Source organism: Schistosoma haematobium, chromosome ZW (genome assembly GCF_000699445.3).
Source record: "Schistosoma haematobium chromosome ZW, whole genome shotgun sequence".
In the NCBI taxonomy this organism is placed as follows: Eukaryota; Metazoa; Platyhelminthes; class Trematoda; order Strigeidida; family Schistosomatidae; genus Schistosoma; species Schistosoma haematobium.
In genome coordinates this window covers 72,809,112-72,832,590 of record NC_067195.1, presented here as the reverse complement: position 1 = coordinate 72,832,590, position 23,479 = coordinate 72,809,112, and the positions used below count along the sequence as shown (strand labels likewise).

At 32.1% G+C, this 23,479-nt stretch overlaps 1 protein-coding gene across 3 annotated transcripts in view; it reads left to right on the top strand.

Moving 5' to 3' along the window:
* FHOD3_1 (FH1/FH2 domain-containing protein 3) overlaps positions 1 to 19,101 on the top strand; it is a 123,685-nt gene extending 104,584 nt beyond the window's left edge. The window contains exons 18-26 of one of the 3 annotated variants that reach the window (XM_051212246.1): positions 459 to 677; positions 1,550 to 1,757; positions 2,870 to 3,026; positions 5,008 to 5,082; positions 6,203 to 6,395; positions 8,040 to 8,087; positions 10,335 to 10,488; positions 11,282 to 11,497; positions 13,656 to 19,101. In XM_051212246.1, the coding sequence (XP_051072401.1) occupies positions 459 to 677; positions 1,550 to 1,757; positions 2,870 to 3,026; positions 5,008 to 5,082; positions 6,203 to 6,395; positions 8,040 to 8,087; positions 10,335 to 10,488; positions 11,282 to 11,497; positions 13,656 to 13,738 (1,353 nt within the window). In that variant the 3' untranslated portion in view covers positions 13,739 to 19,101. Of the gene's footprint in view, positions 1 to 458; positions 678 to 1,549; positions 1,758 to 2,869; positions 5,083 to 6,202; positions 6,396 to 8,039; positions 8,088 to 10,334; positions 10,489 to 11,281 lie in introns of all 3 variants that reach the window. The other 2 variants (XM_051212247.1, XM_051212245.1) reach the window with 2 other exon arrangements.
* The last annotated feature ends 4,378 nt before the right edge of the window (positions 19,102 to 23,479 follow it).

The window sequence follows — 23,479 nt, the reverse complement described above, 5'->3', positions numbered from 1 at the left end:
TTTATCCTGCATCGGTTTAGGCACCCGGGCGGTATCACAGCCCAAACACAAATCAGTGATAACTACGACTGGTCTCAATGTTATTGTGTGGCGCATATGTATTTGATGCCCCCTTGTACCAATTTTCGTGTTCAAATAAATATAAATAAATTGCAGTTTTAATGTCTGTCATCTTAATAAATTTTTTAAAGTAATTGATTTATGTATTCGGCTATTTGGACTAGTTAGACGCTTAAAAGTGGGGTGAGTGGATTGGGATTTTAACCTACAACCTACTGATGTAAGCTTAGATACTCTTATCATTAAGTCATCATCTCCTATTGATAGGTTTTACAAGAATAATAATCATCTCTCTTTGAATTCAGCATTATACACTATCCAACTTATCATTATTTATTATTTTTACTAATACTATATCTCTTCGTAACGTTTCTATGTGTAATTATTGTCATTACTAGAAACTGTTAACAACAATGCTACCAACAGATGAAGAATGTGAAGCTATAATGAAAGCAAAAGCAGAACAAGATGGATTACCACTTGGACAAGCTGAACAATTTCTTGTTACATTGTCAGCAATAAGTCATTTAAAGCCACGTTTAGAATTATGGTTATTCAAATTGGATTATGAACAGAATGAAAAAGAAATAGCTGAACCGTTAAATGATTTAAAACAGGTAATTGTAATCTACTGTTACTTGTGAACTAGAATAAATTTTAAATGTTATTCCACACGATTAATTAATTGATTTATTTGGTCAATGTACACTAAGTGTTGTTTTAATAAACAGGGAGGAAAATTTTGTGGTAAAACTGTTTAAAACATGTACGCTTTGATATTATATTAATGATGATAGTTAATTTGAGGAACTGGCGAACAACAAGTCTACATGGAAAGGAGTGTGTAATTCTATTTAATCAATGGGTATATGTCATTTAATTGAACGGGTTGGCTTTGTTGATAGAGTTTTCTCAGCTTTCAAGTTGTGTGTAGATTGACATCTTTTCGATAGGATCAAACTAACTGGTTTTTCTAGTCACATTTAAAATACACTGGAAAAGAATTCGACTTCATGCTAAGTTAGACATTTTTAGAGGTCGTAAACTTGAATCAGCTTGAAATGCGATACTATATTCCATAATATTTGAGTCAAATGTGATCATAACAAACGTGTTGATTTTGCTTGTGGAAATTTATTTTGAACTATTTAGCCACTAACTCTTAACTCAGTCGTCCATAGGTTTATAGAATGTATGGATTGCGGCAGACGGTAAAATTTAAGGTGCGTGTTTCTACTTATTTAGGACTTGTCAAGTGGACGTACCCGACCCCTAGTGTTGGTGTTAACAACAGGACTTGAACCGGGTCCCAGTTTTCGATTTCAGTTCCCCAATGCTTTTTTAAATTAGTTTAAATTAGTTCTCCACCAGTTAAATACGTATCTGATATAAAGACATTTTTTGGTTCTACACATTATGGAAAGCTATTTTAAATGAAAGTTAACCAACTTATTACTTTCCCCGTACTCTCTATTCTTTTCATCGATAGGCTGTTATAGAACTTATCAATTGTAAAACTTTACGGTATATTCTATCCGTTCTTTTGTCTATTGGGAATTTTTTAAATGGTTCAACTGCTAGAGGGTTTACGTTGGATTATCTAGGTCGGTTACCTGAAGTGAAAGATACGAAATATAAGAATAGTTTGTTACATCACGTATGCTCTATAGTATTGGACCAATTTCCTGATAGTACAGGTAAGTTATTCACTAACTTTCTAGTTTGCATAAACAATATTGTTAATTAATAAATATATTATTGCTAATACTCTATCACTTATAAATGTTTTTACTAACATAAATCTCACTAAGTGCAATAAATGGTATCATATAGTTTAATCCTTAGTAATGATTAACTCTATCGATCATGTCTATAATTTGACTACCAAGTAGATTACATGACATTATCATGTTATAAGCTTGTAAGCGAATGATGGAAAACCCCAAATATGGACTCCATACTGGTCATCACTTCACCAAGTGTGTGTACCTGTAATCTTAGAAATGTTCATGTCCCTTTGAAGATTTGAACTAATTCATTCGATGCCATAGTCGAAAAACTAAAGTAACGTAATCAAGGATAGGTTTTGACTTTAAATACACAGAAAACTATTCAACGAAATCATTTACTTAAGCTGTACATTCGTATATATAGTTATCTGGAAGATATATGTTGACAGGAGAATAGAAAAGATTGCATCATAAAATGGATTCGAGACTAAATAACAAATGAGGTTACGTACTAATCAAGGGGTAAGGTAGGAAATAGTTTATGGGTCAGATAATAGTCCAACTGACAAATATGAGGAAAAACGACAAACACAAAGGTTATAATGATAGACTGAATAATAATCAAGAAAACTTGTATGACGTAATAGTAATAACTGATTAGAGTTTAAAATTGCAAAATAATAAAATAATTAAAAAAACCAATAATAATCAAATAAAAGTGCAGAAAGATATACAGAAAAAAACCCAGAAGCATACCCACTAAAGGAATTACGGCTAAAGAAGGATGAGAGGTTGGGAGAATCGTTCCTGCGCGTAATGTTTATGTCCGAGTTCGTGGATTGCCAATGCCTCAGCGGTACATAAAATATTGATTTGACACCCCTTCGATCCAGTTCCTTTGACTCTGTAGATTACTTTAAAAGAAGAATCTTGTTAAGCGATGTGTCAACAATTAAATAAATGTTAATTAAATGTATAGAACGTATCTCAGAACACTATCCGGCTTGGCTTTTAAAATGAGAATGTAAAATAATTACTAGTTCTATATAGGTCATTTGTCTACTTTGTTTCCTATGCAGATTTACATTCGGAATTAGGAGCATTATGTCGTTGTCATCGAGTTGATTGGGATGAGTTACCGAAACGTTTGGAGAAACTAGAAACAGATAGTAAACGATCTTGGGAACATTATCGATTAATATTCAGTTCTGAAAAAGAATCAAATAAAAATATCAAGTAAATTTCATTTGCTTTCACTATTCATTCATATTATTCATATATATGTATATATATATATATATTGAACAAATTGGCTGTTTTTTTCTTTGTGGGATGTTGCCGAAGGTGTGGTCTATTGTGATAGTTACTTATTGTTCCATTTTTGTTTTCCTGAGGTTGAATAAAATCTTAAAATCCTATTATACCCATTTATCAGAGTTTTCTCTAAAAAGAAGATACTTTGACATGTCTTGTTTTTAAATCCTCTTAGATCTGTTTGTCCCTATCTAATATTTTCGATAAACTTTTGTAATCACCTGAAATATTTATGACTTTTAATTAGCTTACTCAATAGATGATTATTTTTAGTCTTCAACGTCCTTATAACTCACAATTATGAAGTATATATGTCAACTAAATATCTCAGTGTTTGTCGTCAGCTTGTAATGACTGCGAAGCAAACAAAAGATAATTTACATTGGTGCTTTATGAAGAGTTTTTTATAGTTTAAAATCCTAAAGCAACTAGGTAGAGTCAAAAAATGAAAACTATTTTAGAACCGGTTACCACTTAAATGTCAAAAAATTTACTTGCTCGGCTAATCCGTATTTGTTGATACGTAGATTGACTTAGACAGAAACATATGGTTCATCACATTGGTTAGATTAATGAAGTTGCATACGTTTAGTTGATAAACTCATTGGAGCACTATAAAGGCATTTTATGAATTATTCATTCATCAGTGTATATATGTGTATGTTCTTACAGGACAACGATTATTGATGGGATTTGGAGAAAGAAAGAAAAAGTGTATGAAATATTGAGAATTGAAAAAAATTGTAATTGAATGCATGTTTAATACCTTGTGACTATGAATAAATCTCTTATTATTGTTTTATTAGTCAAAAAATGAAGCTTTGTGACAAACTACATTATTCTATTTTGTAAAATTCACTCACAAGAAATTTATGCAGTTTGTTTTTTGAAGAAAGATAAATAGACGTTCAGGGATAAGTAATTACGACACAGAAAATGTGTCTTATTTCGTCATCCTTCAAAACAGTATCATAAAGTATATCGTCTAATTCATTGTAATTTGTACACATACAAAAGATTGATTAGAATGCTGGCTAAGAAGCTAACATGAACGATTTTTGTTAATGAATCATAATTGTTTTTTAAACGATTATCTCTCTAAAGGATTTCAACATTCCTTCAAATAGATGTTATACATTTTCACAGTTGAAATCAGGAGTTCATCTAAGTTAGACCACCGTTGAAAACCTGTAACCACTCAATGGCTGTTTCATCCCACTGTGGGGCTCCTCAGCAATGCATGTCCACAATATAATGTAAGCAGTTTATTAATTGGCAAACATATCTATCAGTTTGAAGTTGCCAAATATCCAATCACCTCAATGTAAGAAAAAACAATAACACTAATCGTAATGAAAGATTGGGTTAAAGAGTTATAGTGGAAAGGAAGAGAATGAAATGGAGGCATTAAATATGCATGAAATAAATATGTGCTTCCACATCAGTTGCTGAGAATGAAAACAAAGAGAAAGACTTTTTGGGAAGAGGAGGAGGTTTATAGACTGAGTGATTCCTGACAGACCACATGTTACTGCAAGGCCAAACAATTTTCATGTTGTCATAAGGAAATAATGATCAGCCATATGTTCAAGTGTAACCAGATCTACTATAAGTAAGTGAATTATTCATCTGAACAAGGTCACCATTCATGTATCTTCGTGTGGATCTCTCCATTATTATATATGTATGTATATACACACAATGTATATGTTTGTCTGACCTTTGGCAGTAAAGCTCCCTGTGCTCTCCTGGTCTTCTGATGTTACTTAACTGGTCGGGTAAGCGTTACGAAGCATTCAGTCTGAGTTCGACCGTAGAATATAACAGTCTGGAAGACTATATACATATATATATCCCTGTTTCATGAAAAACATTTCAACCTTTTTGTTTCTTCCATTTTTAGGCTTTCTGACTTTCTTACCGATGCTATGGAACGAGTGATTTGTTTACAGATGGTTTATCGTCGAATGTCTGCCAGGTAATCAACTAAAATATCCCTATATTTGAAACATTTCCTCGGAGTATTTTTTTTAATTTTTAATTTTAATCAATTGATATCTTACGTAAATTACATTATTGGTATTCTTAATCCAGTTTGGAGCGAGGATGGTGGTTAGATATGAAGTTGAATTTCTATAAAGTTACATTTTTGATAAAACAAAAATTCGTTATAATGCGGAGGTAACTAAATCACATATGAAGTCAAACATCAAACATCTGATCATTAAAATTAGTAACAATAACGTTTAATCTCAGAATCTAGAGTGGGATACAGTGAAGAAATAAAAATGATATCATTTACAATATTAAATAATTTTTTTCATATATATATTTGATGCATACGAGTATATTTGTCTACACTCATTAGCCAGTCATGGGTTATTTTCATAAGACATTCCAATTGAAGAGAAAAATATTTTGTTCAATAAAACTAACAAAACTGTATACCTGTACGTTAATGATATAATTCAAGTTTGAGTGTATTATAGTTAGCTCTCTGTATTTGTATCTGTGCATATTTCTTTTGATTAATTTGATCGTACTGGTAATATAAAGCAGTTGGTATTTAACATTTATTTATGAGAAACAATAATATTTGTAAGATGTATTCGGAAAATTCACTATATATATATGAAATATGTAGGTAATAGTCATTCATTGAGGCATGGTATTGAGTAATCTCAAGGTTAAAATGAACGCTACATAGTATAATTAATACTTTTACACTGAAAAATAGTTGGTAGTAATAATTGAAATATCTATGTGAACGTCATAACATTAACATTATACAATGATTGACTATTGTCAAACTTATCAGCTGGTTAATTGTAATATGAAAATGTTTGTAACTGTTATAAAGATTGTATCTGGTTAAAATAATGGTTTTGTACTGGATATCTGTACTTTTTACCTATCCACTAATAACTATACAAGAGAAAATTATAAAGAAATTAAGATGGTTATATAAAAAATAAGGCTGCCAAGAAGTGTTATTGTTAGTAAACAATATTTCTTTCTTTAATTATGAATGAATTACGCAATACTGGAATAATATATACAGAATGTGATTGTAAGTACAATTTTCCTTTTATCTTCAGATTTCGACATACTCTGGAATATCTTGGTTATAGTGCAGCTAGAGCCTCTAGTACTTCAGTTGGTTACTTTTGTCGAATTCTAGCTGAATTCGCTCTGGAATACAGAACAACTCGAGAGAAAATTATTGAAGGACGAGAGAAAAAAGCGTTAGCACGAGAACGCAAACGAACAAGAGGAAAATTAATTGTAGATGTAAGTGATGATTTTTAATGATAGTATTCTACAACTTCTAGTGAGAAACTGTGATCAGTGAAGTTATATATCTCGTCGGAAGTTAAACCATAGTATCACCAACAACAATCAATTGTGGTCTCATAATATCGTAAACCAAATGAGGCTAGAACTATGAATTACTAAATACCAACTTAGTGGTCTAAAGCTCAAGCACTCTCTGTGAGACGTGAATGTCCAACTTTCTGCCCTTTCTAGGATCGCGGATACACATCACAGAGAACTCTAATACTAGGATTAACCAGTCGTCTAGTCCTTGCTTGATTTCATTTGTTATCTAGCCTAAGTCATTTAGTGATGAAAAAGGGGATATATATATCGCCTTTGTTAAAGCACACTGAAATTTTAATGTGGCACTATCTACACAAATCAGTCAGATCCAACGTGTACATGATTAAATAATATGAACAAATCTCCATACTGTTTTCTAGGTATGAGTCCAAATAAGTGATCAAATAGAATAAAAAAGTATCAGACAACAAAATACGATTTTAGAATAGTTTTATAAAAATGAAATGATGGAGAATATCCATAACTCAGTCAGTTGTTCACAGTCGCGTTGTATTTTCTTTTCAGCTGGATTATTTGATTGCTAAGATATTGATGTTTATAAACATCACAATGACTCATATGCTACTGTATACTTGGATCCGTTTTGTAAATAAAATTAAAAGAATAATTATAGTCGGAGTAAATATAGTGAAGTTAGAGTGATTGACATAGTTATTGTTGTGAATTTAAGCCCAGCTTTTTATCACGTGATTTATTCGCCAATCGAAATACGAGATATTCAATCTTAATACTGTACTAAACCAATGATATTCGACCGGTATGAGCAGCCTAACGTCCTTATTGGTCCTTTCCTCGCCTAGCCCGTCCAGTTGAGTTCAGAACACCAATAACAGCTTCCACTACTTGGTTTATATACCAGCCAAACAAACCGCATCATACTATAAAATAGGAAATAACATGTATACAAGATCAAGCCAAAAAGTGGCTGTGAATGTGAGAGACTGTAATCAATGGAATGAACATAACTTAAGAATAGTAAATCGTATAATAATAATAGTCTATATGTCAAAATGAAGCTTACAATAAGGGGAATAACGATATACATAATCTAGTTACTAAACAGTCATACAATAGGAATATATACAATATTAGTTCATTAATAGTTCTCAGAAGTTACTCGTAATTTAATCTTCACTAGGATATAACAGTTATGATCTAGTCAAGAACGATATTAAAATGTTCGATCAAAAATTACATAATTCATACAACCACATACATTAAGAAAAAATAAGTGTCAAATATAAATTAGATTAATTTAAATTATGAATATACATGTTAATTAGTTGTAAATAAATTTCTATTTGATTGGATCACATTTGTCAAATGTTAATTTTAACAAGTAACGTATATCTTATTATTTATTCCATTTCATTTCATAAAAATTAAACGGGGGGGGACGTTTTTTTTTATATACCATAAATGAAATGTTTACAATAGCAACAATTACATAACAATAAATAAATAAATAATAGTGAAATATAATGTCTAGTTTTAAGAGTCAGTAATGTTTTACTATTATAATAATATTTCTAGCTTAACACTATAATGGAATTACAATCAGAAGTTGTTCAAGCACAAACTGTAAGCAAATCATCGTAAACAAAAATAAATTCATAATTATGAATAGCACAATTCTTATAGTTGTTGGATTATTTCTTAATAAATAATATTAACATTTTGTATTTAACCCCTTTTTCATTGAATATTTAATCTATTTAATTTGTTTGTCTGCTTACTTACTTACTTACGCCTGTTACTCCTAATGGAGCATAGGCCGCCGACCAGTATTCTCCAACCCACTCTATCATGGGCCTTCTTTTCTAGTTCCATCCAATTTTTGTTCATTTTTCTCATGTCTATTTCCATTTCCCGGCGTAATGTGTTCTTTGGTCTTCCTCTCCTCCTCCTTTGGCCTTGAGGATTCCATGTGAGGGCTTGTCTTGTGACGCAGTTCGGTGCTTTCCTCAATGTGTGTCCTATCCACTTCCAGCGCTTCTTTCTGATTTCTTCCTCCGCTGGGATCTGGTTTGTTCTCTCCCACAGTAGGTTGTTACTAATAGTGTCTGGCCAACGGATCTGAAGTATTTTGCGTAGACAACTGTTAATAAACACCTGTATTTTCTGTATGATAGCTTTCATAGTTCTCCAGGTTTCTGCCCCATATAGTAGAACTGTCTTGACATTTGTATTGAAAATCCTGACCTTGGTGTTGGTTGACAGTTGCTTTGAGTTTCAGATGTTCCTCAATTGTAAATATGCTGCTCTTGCTTTGCCGTGTTTATTTGCTTATTTACTTTTAATTTTTATCCAACATTATTATTTACTGACTTATTTTAACCCTGTATTAATTTATGACAAAGTTAATGTATACTATTGAACAACCTTTAGGTTTTAAGCAGCTCTAATCAATCAAGAAACAGCGAAGATAAATGAATGACGTTAAGATATAGGATTAAGATACAGATTTTGAAATTCTTACAATATAGCTTATGTCACTTTATGATGAGAACCCTAATCTTAATTTCTAACTTTATTTTGGATATTTATGCTATAAATTTGACCCTGATTGGTTTAACAGTATTCTTTAGCTATAGTTCACTTGCTATTTCATCTTTGAATCGTTTGTAATGAGTTCTTATCATCATAATTGAATTGAAATTTACATAGAGTAAGAAACTGTTAGATATCATGAGAGCATTGGATAGACCTCTTGTTTTAGTTTGTCACCATTTATCAATTTGTTCAACTACAACTTCTCTAAACAGGGTCGTACTCAGGACCTTCACGTTTGCTGCTATTGAGCATCACGCTTTTAGACTATTCAATAGGAATATTCATGATCTCTTAATCAAAGTTATATTCTTTCACTAACGACTAACTTCAAGTAAGCGTTCTCAAAATTCTGACAAAATCCTATGACTGGTAGAATTCAATCACACTCAGAAATGTAACATATAAGTATCTATAGTATTGGGTGAAAGCTTAACAATATCATAAAATCAAATTTGAGAACATGAGCTAGTAGAGTTTGAATGAAATATAGAATTGTGACAATATGATCTAATACCCAAATATCTTTAATTTCGTATATAATGGTGAATATGTACTTTTAAGAATCTCCCTAACAAAAGACCAATCAATAGGTTATTCAGTACTCGTGAGTTTGAAATATTTCATGATCAATCCACAATGATGATGGAAAATAACATGAACCCTAACGTTCTCCACAAACGTTTGAATCCTAATTTCAATTACTAAGTCAATGTATATTCTATAACGAACATTACTCAAGTTAATAATGATTAAAAAATATCATTTTTATTATCACCGAGTAACCTTGATTTTCTTTCTAAAACGTAAGTGTAAATACATCACTGTAACAATTAAATTATTTATTGCACTAACATTTTACTTACTTACGCCTGTTGCCCCTCGTCGAGGAACATGGGCCTCCTGCTAGTATTCTCCATTCAACTGTGTCCTGGGTAATCTTTCCCAATTGCTATTCATCCTTTTGTTGGCTGCTTCTAATTCCTGACACAGTGTGTTCTTAGGAAGTGAAATCTATATACTTTTTATGTGTTTCCATTTTTTGTTTGATGTTTTAAGTCAAATACATATTGACGCCTTGATAATGAAAACTTCAAGATGTAAATTAATCAAGTGTGAATTGTTTTTACTAATCGCTATCAATAATACTTTTCTAACACTAAACATAAAATAAAATTTTAATTTAACAAAATGTCAAAGTAAATATTGGTTTTATTCAGTTTCGTTAAATCGATTATGCATTTTTGGGGGGTTTCTTTTTCGAATCAATTCCAAAAGGTTACTGGTTTACGAAATGCACCAAATGATCTAGTTCAATCGAAAGATGATGCAGAACTTCGTGATTTATTACTTCGACCTTCGAATGAAACTGACTCAGATGCATCATCATTTACAGCTACCATTAGACGACGTCTTCATACTCCTGGACCAGGTGAGTACATTTGTAAGAATCTGATAAACGTCTTATTTATTATTTTATGTTTGGTATACTAAAATTTCTACTACAAACTCTCTATTTCCCTTCCTCGCATAAATCTATTGAGATAGTTTGAATGTCTTAACGGTGCTTAGTTTTTTTTAATCATTCAATGAATGATTTAATTTCATGTCTATATTCCTTTTTAAAAATGTATCTAGATACGTTGTTATTTTAATCCTAAAGTTATCATTATTGTTTAGGATCAAATCACCAACACTTTTAGAAAAGCTCGATCAATCACATCGCCAGAGATCAGTTGAAAATTACAATTAACATGGACTCAAAAATAAATGAAGGCGACATATTATAGATAGGACCATCAGAACTAACTGATTTAATAGTTATAAACTTACTAAGAAATTCACATCAACCTAAACTGGACGCTGATGATTTTGTTCAGTAGGCTAATGAAAGCTTCGCAATCAAACTATCCAAGTCAAAGAACAGATCATCATCATCATCATCATCACGAATAACTGTTCTTACTGAAGAAAGTCTGTAACAGAATTTATTCTATCGGTTTATTATATGTCTTGCAAAATAGATCGTGTCGACTTTCCTATCATGTTGAGATGCTTGACTGTGAGAGTCATTGGGTTGATTTCTGACAGCATACATTTCGTATTCATTATTTGTTCCTCTTTTTAACGTATATCTATACATCTTAATTATTTAATTTAATAACTACTTCTCCATTATTTCCCATGACTGTATGTTACTCTGAATTTAATCAATAAATGTTCAGCTCCTAGAAGATTAGCACCTCCAAATCGAGGACGAAGTCCAGGTTTATTATGTGAAACATCAGATGCATCAATGGAAGCATTAGATCAAGAACAGGATATTCTATTAGATGCTTGTTTACGTGCAAGTACACCATCTATCAATTCTCATGGAGCATCAGGACGACGTGTTCCACCAAAAGATCGTAGAAGACCTACAGATCGTTCAAGGTTTTCAGGTATGTTTAAAAAAGTAAATATCAGCAAACAATATTGTTTCCGACTAGATTTTCATCATGTTCTACTCTAATATACAGTTAGTATTTATATGCATAATATTAAAAATATTAAATCAACTAAAACAATGCATAAGTCACTGATAACTAGTCGTAATAAGTGGATTATTGAGTAGTTGACCTACTCTAAAAATATATCCTCGAGTTATAATGATAATTTGTAACCTGTGATGGATTCAGTCAAGTTTATTGTTAAGATAAATGTTTCTCAATTGCGTCTTACTAGCTCAAGTTAAAATTGTTTCCTGTCGTGTTCCGATTGAATGAGTGGGCGACGTATCATGACCGTTGTCTAATTCGATGGTGTTATAACATCCAAACTGACTGGGCTACCACACAGCGATTCACCAACTCAATTTTATAGTGGCATAAGACAAAATCTCCGTAGGAATCTGTATTGTCAAATAGAATAATGCAACTAATGTGTAGTCATAGATTGTTAGACTGACCCAAACAATGATACATGAGTTATGACTTTAGTTGGATGAACAATCCATTTGCTCACCATATCTTGCTAGTACTTACATCTGACTTAATGTTAGAGCTTTGATAATTCATGTACTTTGTAATGATTTGAATTATCCTGTTGCTGATATTCTTGACTGAATTTCGGTGTGTGTTAATTGACATATATGCACCCTTCTTGGATTGTCACTATATTTACAGTCATCTACATACATAAACACAGTACAAGTTACATATATCTGAGTTTATTTTAAATTATACTATTCATTTTAATTATTCATCATTGTTGTATACTACTTGTGTGTTTTTTTTTTTTTTCTATTCAACCCGTTTCTCTCTGTAGTTTTCCAGTGCGTTCTGAGAGATGTCTCGTTTTTCTTTTCATTGATTTTTGTTGTTGTTGGGTTTTTGTTTTGTTTTGTAAAATATTTAAGTTTGTACATGATGTAATTTATTGAAATTGAATGCTACTCGATGTATGTGTTTGCGTGTCTATTTATATGCTTGTATACAAGGCTATTATGCAATGGTGATATGAATAACAGTCCAATTATTTTTTTTAAAATGATCTAAATGATTTAAAGCAATTAGTCCCTTTTATAAATTTCGATAGAACAATGAGAAGATAAACTCCGTCTTCTCATTGTTCTATCTAAATGGTTTATTTATTTCACGAGAAATCTGGTATTGTCTTTAAATTAGTGTCAATGACGCTTATATTCAATATATTGTTGACGAATATGTCTAATCTTAAAATAATAATAATAATGATATGTTTTGCATAAAGAAACAAGATCATTGAAATGATAGAGCGGATTTGTAGTTTAGTTGTATGTTTTTGCTGGTGTTATGTTCTGTGATCTGAATAGAATTTATTATTATTATTCTAAATAACATCATTAGTATCTACTTATTTTAAGTAGTAAAGAAACCTTGATAATTTTATTCATAACGATGAAAGCTTTACAATGAAAACATCCAGTTTAATGAACACTGAAATGTCTCCCAAAACAGTACTTCATAATTAGCAGATAATTAGTTTTGAAACTTCATACTGTTGAATTTTCTGTCATGGAATTGTGAAAATCTCTATGTAGGCGTTCTTTTTTAACTGAATTTCAAAATAATTCCCTTCCAGACACGAGTTATACTGCTTTAGTGAACTTTCAGAATATCTAACAAATTTCATTTCAGTAATTATCCTAGTTTAGTTAGATTATGTACGAAGAGGTTGGTTCGAATTCAACATGACTTACATCAACTAGAAAACTACTAAAATCTAAAAGTTATTGGATAGTCGTCTCGTTATCATTTGAGATTCGTCAACAGTAAATGCACACAGCTGATGCATTATATTATTGTCCATATGAAACAATCGATCTCGCAACTTACCATGCATGCTGTTTGGCATATACAAAAGTCATTCTCTGTGTAACTATTCATTTATAGCACGTGTAATGCATATTCATTATGGTTTAAAAAACATTATGACATTTTATTACTGTTTTCACTTTGATTCTTGCAAAGTATATCTCTTTTGATTATTATTATTGTTGTTTGTGAATTAATTATTCCTATTTTTTTTCTTTTAAATTTCTTCTTCATATTATTTTTTTTGGTTCGAAATTCAAATCAGTCCGTCGAACTCTTAACAAGAAATTAGCTGAAGATGATATCAAAGCCATTGAACGTGTGATACAAGCATCAGCAAAAACTTGAATTAAACAAGTTTTGCTATCCAATAAATTAAAATGTCTGCATACATGAATAAATGGACAAATCTGCATTAATATTACAAAACTGTGTTGTAATGTATGAATAACCATTTTGAAGATGTCGATGGATAAAACGTATTTTCTTTCTGTATATAGAAACAAACCTCTATCAACTACCTTTTGTGTGAAATAATAACAATCCTCTGAATATTGTTGATTAAAACGAAATCTTCTTTTCATTTTGAACTCCATAAAGTTATTCCCATCTTTGTACATTGATACAAATATACACATGTACGTATCACCGAGCATATACGATGTGTGCATATGTACCTAAACTTGTTACAGGCATTGTAACTCTGGTAACTTACCTTTTTAGGTTAAACCGTTTGTTACTAACCTATCCTCAATTGTATAATCAAAGAGTCTAAAATTTATCTCAAGCGAATTCTATTTGTAATTCAATAGCTTGGCAACAGACAGGATACCGAAAGATATCTCTCCATTACAAGTCTTCTTCAACTCCCCTACTACAATTACATTTATTCATCACCTATGTGATAGTGACGTAATCCTCCTAAATGTTTACCTCAAATTTCTTTTATTCTACAAGAGTGCAACTTTCATACTATCTATGCATCATATATATATATATATATATAATTTTAAGCATAATACTCTGATAGACATACTCATACAATCAAAATGTAAGCAATTACACAAGATTACAAAAGGAAATTCGCCTTATTGATTGTATGATATACAACAGCCGAATTTGTTGTTATCGGTCTTAATGCTAATGGGAGCAGAGTAGAAATTGTATATTCGCTAACTTTTATGGTTTCTTTTGCAAAAGAGTTGATCGGATTTTGCCCAAATTTCTTTTAGTTGCCTCTAATTATAATATATTTTTTCTTTCAAATTTCGTTTGTTATAATTTGTTATTACCTTCACTTAAACAAACAAACAAACACAATTTGTTTGCTTTTCGACTTTATACATTTTATTTTCATAATCAATTTCTCTTTCGTTACACACTGGATACTATGACTTAAGAGAAAAATAACAAACTATTTCCTAGATAGATTAAACTTTCAGTTATTCTTACTTCAAAACAAAACACAACAACAAGATCTATCCTTCTTCCCTTCTCCCTTTTTTATGTGTCCTAATGTATGCACATTATGTAATGTGTTCGCAGTCAATCCCTTTCTTTTCCTCTTATATCTTTTCGGTTTGAGCAATTATGAGATTACAAGGAAAAAGATGCATTTTTAAGTTTCTCATTGTTTATTCCACTGTTGTGTTTTAATTTATCAATGAAGTTTAAATGTGATTTTCTTTAATGATCATTTTCTAATGTTCAATTTTTTTTTAAAAAAAAAGGCATTCAATTCCTATATTTTTTAATTTGCTGCTATCCATAGTTTACCAAGCTTCCAAGACAAACCGTAATGTATAAACCTTTCTTTATAATATATATGTATATCGATTCCCTAGACAATTTATTGTCAAACAAAAATTCAAATTAATTCAGATGGATAAGTGAAGAGAATGTGTTAATCTGTGTTAGATTGGCTGGATTGTATTGTTTCCGAATCTTTGGTATTTCTCTCCATCCTTACCTGTATTTTATGTTTTTATGTACTACTACTACTACTGCCGAGATTTTATTTTTTAGATAGAATATATATATATATACTTATCCATGTATGTATATCAGATTCTTTTTTAAATTTAATTAATATTACCAGTTATCCATTTATAAATTACCCTTCCCAACTTTCCTAACCAAACCCCTCAACGTATAACGATAAGAACTTGATAAACAAATAATTACATGAACATTCATTAAACTTAAGAATTCACATCAAAGTGACTTTTTTTGTACCTCACCATCTATTATCTCCTTTCATCTCTGATCCTAAAAAGCCTTCATTTATTTTACATACAATAAATACTGATTCAGATGGATAGACAGGTTGAGTGAGTGACAGATATACTTGCATATTTGTGTGTAAGGAGATTGAAATTGCAGTTAAAGTAGTAAGTATTAACCGAATTCATGTGTTTACTCCTCCATTATTTCAAACCTCGTTTCTTTTCAAATCCTTCTTCTTGTACAGTAAGTATCTCTTCAAAAAAAAGGTGAAATGAGCCCTTTTGACAAACTGTGTTTTGAAGGAGGATGATTTTTTCCTTCATACTTCTATGAGTATTTTGATACAATCACCTGATTCTTCCTAAATATATATTTCCTTTGGTGTTATGCACAATATGTGTGTTTAACTTATATGTATCAATATGTAATTAAATATAACAATTATACAAATTACTTCAAGTTTCAACTTTTGTTTTCTTCAAAATATCACAGGTTTTATTTAAAATGTTTTAACATTGTGTTCTCACAATCTATTCAATAGCACAAATGTGTGTGCATATCCAATCATAAAACTAACTATATATGTTCACTACTAATTGACGTCGAGAAGCTCTGATCATATCAAGAGTAAAGTAGATATTACCAATCTCACTGGATGACTGCCATGCTATATATTGCGAACAGAATGATGTTGATACGATAAACGACTAAATCCTGACATCACGATACGTAAAAGTTTGATATTCAATCATGAGTGCTGTTATATCTGGGTTGCCATTGTTTATGTTCATGTCGACTCGGTTGTATCCACGGTCTAATTGGAAACGGGAACCACTGGAATTCCCATGATGCAAAATAAGAACACGAAAAACTGGTACCGCGAAGATTTATTGGCTCTCCCAAAAAATCCCAAAATCACGTCCTCATTAGACCAAAATACAATCATTTATATACTAATGTTTACACACAATCATATCACTTGAAGAAAATACATACAGTAGCTGTAGAAAACACATTGAATATAGTTCACCTGGATTTATGCTGGGAATATATATGTCATACTGAACGAAAGTGTATACTTGTTGTGCTTAATCAGTACAAGAAATAGTGTCCTTAGAAGATCACGCTGAATGAAGTTCACACCTGTCATCACAGCCATAATTCATAGTGAGTTGGTACAAAAACTAAACCTAAATAATGTCATCTTTTTATCGCGTCATATAGGCTACGAGCTGCCGAACTAGAACAAAACATCTATACTCTGATTGATTGTTTCTTATAGTTTTGAAACTGATATTATTGGTCTGCGATAAAAACTAAATTAATAAATAATCTGTAAACCCTCTTAATTCAAACGACCATTACGAACTGCTTAGCAAAGTATCTGATAATAAGCTGCAGATTCATAACCTTTTGTTAATACACTAAGAATCAAATGGTAGGATTCATCAACTGAGCTTAGATAAATTCTAGAAAATATTATTGCTTCCATTAGGATTCATAACTAACGTATCAATCATTTCTTGTTTCGACCCACCAAGCTACAAGTAGTAGACGTTATCGCTGTGATTCGCGATCTGTAGCCAAATGAATAGAACTGTTGACCAAGTATATGTCAAAATTATTTGTAAGTATTATAAGTTCAGCTCAAGAGGATTACTAAATTATTAAGTCTACTAGTGATGAACTCGCTTAACATCAATACAGCTGAAAATCCTCATGTAATTATTAATATAAATGATCACTAAACAATACTGAATACCCTTAGACAATATTTGCCCACCCTGAATCTTTTATCCTCAATGTCCAATCGGAACACAACGGAAGCCACTCAGCCTTCTCTTACCACAACTCGGAAATTTATATACATTAATTAAGATAGACAATGTGGCAATAACCTCTACAGCAGTTGGCCTCAACCTACACAAGGGATAAAGCAAGATCCTCAAATACAACACAGAAAGCATAAACCGAATCCCGAATGATGGAAGCTTTCACGTACCTAGGTAGCATCACTGGTAAATGAGGAGGACTTGGTGCAAAGGTGGAGACACGGATTAGCAAATCAAGGGTAGCATTTCTACAGTTGAAGAACAAATGGAACTCAAAACAATTGTCAGCCAGCATCAGTCACAACTTCCGAAACAAACGTTAAGACAATTCTGCTGTACGGAGCTGAAATTTAGATAACTACTACAAATATCAAAAATGTACAGGCATTTATAATCAATTCTCTATGTAAGATACCCAGTGTTCCTTGGTTGAATACCATCAGGAACAACATACAGCGTCAGGTAACAACCCAGCTTCCAACTGAAGAGCAAATTAGCGAAAGACGTTGAAGATGAATAGGATATATATTGCGTAAATCACCAAACTGCATCACGATGCATTCCCTAACTCTGGATCTTGAAGGAAAATAAAAAGAGAAAGACTAACGAACACATTTCCAGCATACAGTTGTCGAGATTGTTGAGTTTTAATTGAGATTATGAACCAATCTATGTTAGACCACCATTGGAGACATTGAAGCACTGGACGGATGTTTCGTCCCATTATGCGACCCACCAACAGTGCGCATCCACGATCGCGAACGCGAGAGTCTTAGTGAGAAGCCATGACCAGTGGTGTTCAACCGTGTCGGATGGAAGATGGACGCGCGATATCGTGGACCGGTTGAAAGTAAACATAAGCAGTGTTGGATGTCGGCTCATTGGATGAGACGGCCGTCCAGTGCTTCCAGGTTTCCAATGGTGGTCTAACTTCGATGGTTCATGATCTCAATTAGAACACATTGCGTCGGGAATTGGAGATATATATCAAAAGAGTGAATAGCACCTGGAAACAACTGGAAAGGAGAGCAAAGGACATAGTTGGCTGACGGCTTATGCTCCTCCACGAGGCGTTACAGTCGTGATTTAGTAAATATTAATTAATTACGAGATTATTAAAACAATATAAACAGACACTAATAATAATAATCTATGCACTACTAGGCTGTTTGTAATATAAAACTGAGCAACAGGTAAATAATTAATTAATGTTAATTTAACATCAATTACATATCAACAATTAATGACTTAAATGAAAGTCCTCAACTTCAACAATACGAAAAAATACCATAAACCAAATATTTAATAAAGATATAACAGAAATGCATATAATAATTCTCCGTAAAACAAAACTTTACCTTTTCCATTTATTTACTTGTAGCTAACAGTATTAACTACAATAATTCCAAGAATTTGAGATTTTCTCATTCTCAATATTAAAGACTAGATTTGACCAGGTCCTGTTAGCATACAATGTTCTAGAACAAACTTCTCAAATGTTAGTTACTATGACAAAAAATTGTACATGAATCAACCATTGAGTAGCAAGTAACTTATAGCAACTCACGTGCAATTGAGTTTGTTCTCATTTAATTCGGTTAAGTCCTTCTGTTAACTTATTTAGCGGACAGAGCCATCCGTATTGTAACAACCTATTGTCCTTATTATTGTTGTGCTTGTATGAAACATGCACGCTTGAACATTGCTTACCGCCTACACATATATTCATTCTGCTAGCTTTATTATTAGCTGTTTAAATGATCCGATGATTCATCCATATATATATATATATATATATATATATATATATATATATATATATATATATATATATATACATTTAAACACACACTACTCTGCTTTTCTCTTTCAAGTCGCTGACTCAGTTGCCTCTCTGCTTTATGGTCTGAGTTATCTGCTAATAAAACCGTAGTCTCTGCTTCTCTTTGCCTTCTGGTTTCAAACACCGTTGAGGATTATATGATAACGGTTACGAGGGTGATTGGTTGACGAAGCACAGTTACTACAAATTTTAGGACCTTAGTATTTAGTCTAACATTGGAATTCAGCCCCCACCATACGTTCAATATCTCGATGAGTTACGTTCGATGCTATATGTTTACAAACAGTCGAAAAGAAATCATTAACTCAGGTTCATTTTATGATTGGTGTACATTACTAAAATGTGTCTGCTACCTTGATAAACGTTTCTGAATATCGTTCACTGACATCTAATCAAAATCAGGTTATATTATGAGTGGTAACGTTATGTAGACAACGCTCCTGACAGATACTCAAAAAATTACAAGATTATCTACAAAAGAAATGTTTCTTATGTAAAATATTACATCAATAGAAGAAGTAGAAAAACGTCTGTCATTCATTTCATATTATACAAATCATGACCAATATGTTTGTATTTCAATCATCTAACTACTTATTTAATAGCAATAACAACTATCCCGTTAATCATATCATTCTAATTGTTGTTTTCAGTGTAATTGTAAACACTTCTGTCTATTCAATGTTCCAAATTTTACAATCAAATCAATTGAATATGTTGAATAACTAAACTGTTCATATTCATGTCCCTCTTATCATGAGCTTTGTTTTGACCTATGAACTGTTATTATACGACTTACCATTCTTGAGTTATACCCAGTCTATCAATTACAACCTCCCACATTTACAGCTACATTTGGCTAAATCTTGTATAAATGTTGTTTCCTATTTTATGGTACGATGTGGTCTGTTTGGTTGGTATAGAAACCCATTATGTTTGAAATAAATTATTCATATTGCAGAGGCTGAAATTGGTGTTCTGAACTTAACAGACAGGGCTAGGCGAGAAGCAGGACCGATGAGGACTCTAGATTGCTCGTACGGGTTTTATGCGTCCTTGATCCGGTCAAAAATCTACTGTTCTCTAATTGACGGTATCATTACGTTATACAAACCCACAAGATATAACAGAATGATATATTGATTTATCACCGATGAGCAGATCAGTAGTAATAATAGTGTAGTCAGCGTGGACAACGAAATACATTTCAATAAGAAATCACAGAATCTCTTAATAAAATCTGAGAACCATACAGTGAACACTTCGTTTATTCCTTCGTTTCCATACCTATCACTTTCTGTTCTCATTCTCTTCTCTTTGAACTTTTCAACCTTCTGCTGCCAGGTATTCCACTTTCGATTGATGATACATACTACTTATATCTGTCGACATCAGTAGCACACACTACAATAGTCCATATACTATATATTTTCACATATTTATATTACTCAATTAATAATTTATCATTACATTTAATTGTAGAAATAAAAATACATTGATTAAATCATTCGTAGATAAACATACTGACTTGTGTTATTATCATTATTACTATTATTACAGTAGTAGATAGCCTACCTATGGTCTTATAATTACCACACTAAAGTAAATACATTTGTAACAGTGTAAGTATCTTGACTGAAAAAGTCGCACTTGGAATATGATCTCACTTTAAACATTTTGTTAATTTTAAAGAGAAAAAAATGTTACTTTCTCTGTTGTTGTTATTATTATTATATGATAAAGGTTTCAATATCTTATTAGTAAGACCGTTTTAAAATTAAAACATATTTCAATAACTACCATAGTACATACGAATATGATTTATCTAACACTCATTTATGGTGGTTGAAATTAGATATTAACATCGTTGGATGCCGGCTCAGTGGTCTAAAGGTTAAGTGTTCGCGTGCCAGACTGATAAGTCCTGGGTTCAAATCTCGCGGGGTGCGGAATCGTGGATGCGCACTGCTGAGGAGTCCCATACTAGGATGAAACTGCCATCTAGTGCTTCCAGGTTTTCCATGGTGGTCTAGCTTCAATTGATTCATGGATTCAATTATTAAATTACTACGACCCTCACAAACCCCCCCCCTATGAATATTTATTTATTTATTTGAATAGTAGGAGTCGATTGTAAGGATTATTTAGTCAATAAAATAGTTTTAAAAACACACCGGCATTTATCTCAGTCTGTTGTTAATGTATGATAAGTGGAACCAATGCACATATATGCTAGATTCTATGTTACTTAGGACTGACATTTACATCACAAATTATTGTGTTCATATTGATGATTAACATGAAAAGAAATTCTGAAAGTTTTAGTAAGAGATCTAATTAATGGAGTTCATTCATCTTTTTGAAGTGAAATAGGTGTGATTAATGTCAACTAATAACGATCACGTAACAAGAAATTGACTGAAGTTGTGGATTTGAACAATTAAATAGCAACTAAGTTAATGGTTTGAAAGTAGTGTACTGTTCAGAAGATCCATAGATTATGAGTTTGATCCTTTGATGATTGTAATATGTGCACACCAATGAAAAATCAAATAGTAGGATGAAACAGTTATATATTATTGGCGAGTTTTTGATTGTTATCTGAAGTTAGTCTGTAATACAATATACTGTTTCAGACCTTATTTATGAGATGAATTCTCTCCTGTTTCTTCAAATAACACTATACTAACATTGGATAGCTCAATAAACACTTTTTTCTCTGGTTGAAATCATGAGTCAATTGAAGCTAGACCACCATGGAAAACCTGGAAGCACTGGACGGCCAACTCATCCTAGTATGGGACTCCTCAGCAGTACGCATCCACGATCCAGCAACCCCCCCCCGCGAGATTCGAACCTAGGACCTATCAGTCTCGCTCCAGGCACTTAACCAAATAGAACACTGAGCCGTCCAGTGCTTCCAGGTTTTCTATGGTGATCTAGCTTCAATTGACTCATGATTTCAACCAGTGAAATTTCTAAAAACCTCCACAAAACCCATTCTGATAAACATTTCTTTGTTTTCATAAAAATCATTATGACACATTGATGTTTTATAAATTTAATTTTATGGTTAATATTATTGGATTGATAAAGTACTCGCAAACTGATTCTGAGCATCAAACAACCAGATTTAAAATTAATATAAATGCTCTGGTTTCGATCCTTGGAGATGTTTTTCAGGAACTCTATGAGTGATGATCAAAAATAAAATCTCTGAGGTTCATTCAGTTTTACTTTTATTGATCATTTGGTAAAATACTTACGTTTATGAATATTAATATTCTCATTGTGGATTGTATACTGAAAACACTGCTTTAAACCTCAGTCCATTATTCACCTAGCCATTCGATTTTAACAGTAATTCCTTAAGCAACGGCTATAAAATGATATAAGGTAAACTTCCAATGTATTGTGAATAAATTATACAGTGTTAATTTTATTCCGAATTAGCTAACAATATTTGTCTATCAAGGTATGAAGCGTCAAACTACCATCACCCTGAAATTGCTCTGAGTCGTTTATAATGACATGAATTTGATTGTTTCTGAAAAGTTACATCTATTTCACAGGTGAATGAATTAATATATGTACGTTTTGCTACATATTTAAATCAGTTGCATCATTCAACACATCTAGCCCCCAAATGCCCTGGTACGGCCGATAATGGGTAGAGTCCGCCCTCCCTCTCGAAATGCTCTCACATGGCCACGCGTATATAGCCTCTGCCAGAGAAGTCCTACTCACTACCTTCTCGTGGAGGGGGTGTTGTTTACGAAAATGAGAGGACGAAAAGCGAATGTCCGGCACTTTAACCGGATTCCAAACCAATGGTGCACATGGGCTCTAGTATCCTGAGAGAACAAATGGCGTATGAACCAATTGTTGGTCACCGGCTTCAATGGGACTGCATCCCCTTACGATGCTCCACTGCCTTGTGGATCAGACCTTCAAGTCGAAGGCTCGGGGTGTGGCCCCCTAAGAAAACCACCTGCTTCGGTTTGGGCACTCGGGCAGTATCACAGCCCTCACACATATCGAATGAGATTTGTGTGGCGCATATGTATTTGGTGCCTCTTTGTACCAATATCTATGTGTTAAAATAAAATAAAATAAATTCAACACATCTTTCATTTCATCAATCTCACTGCTTAACTACCTACAAAGACAAAAGAACAACTTAAATTT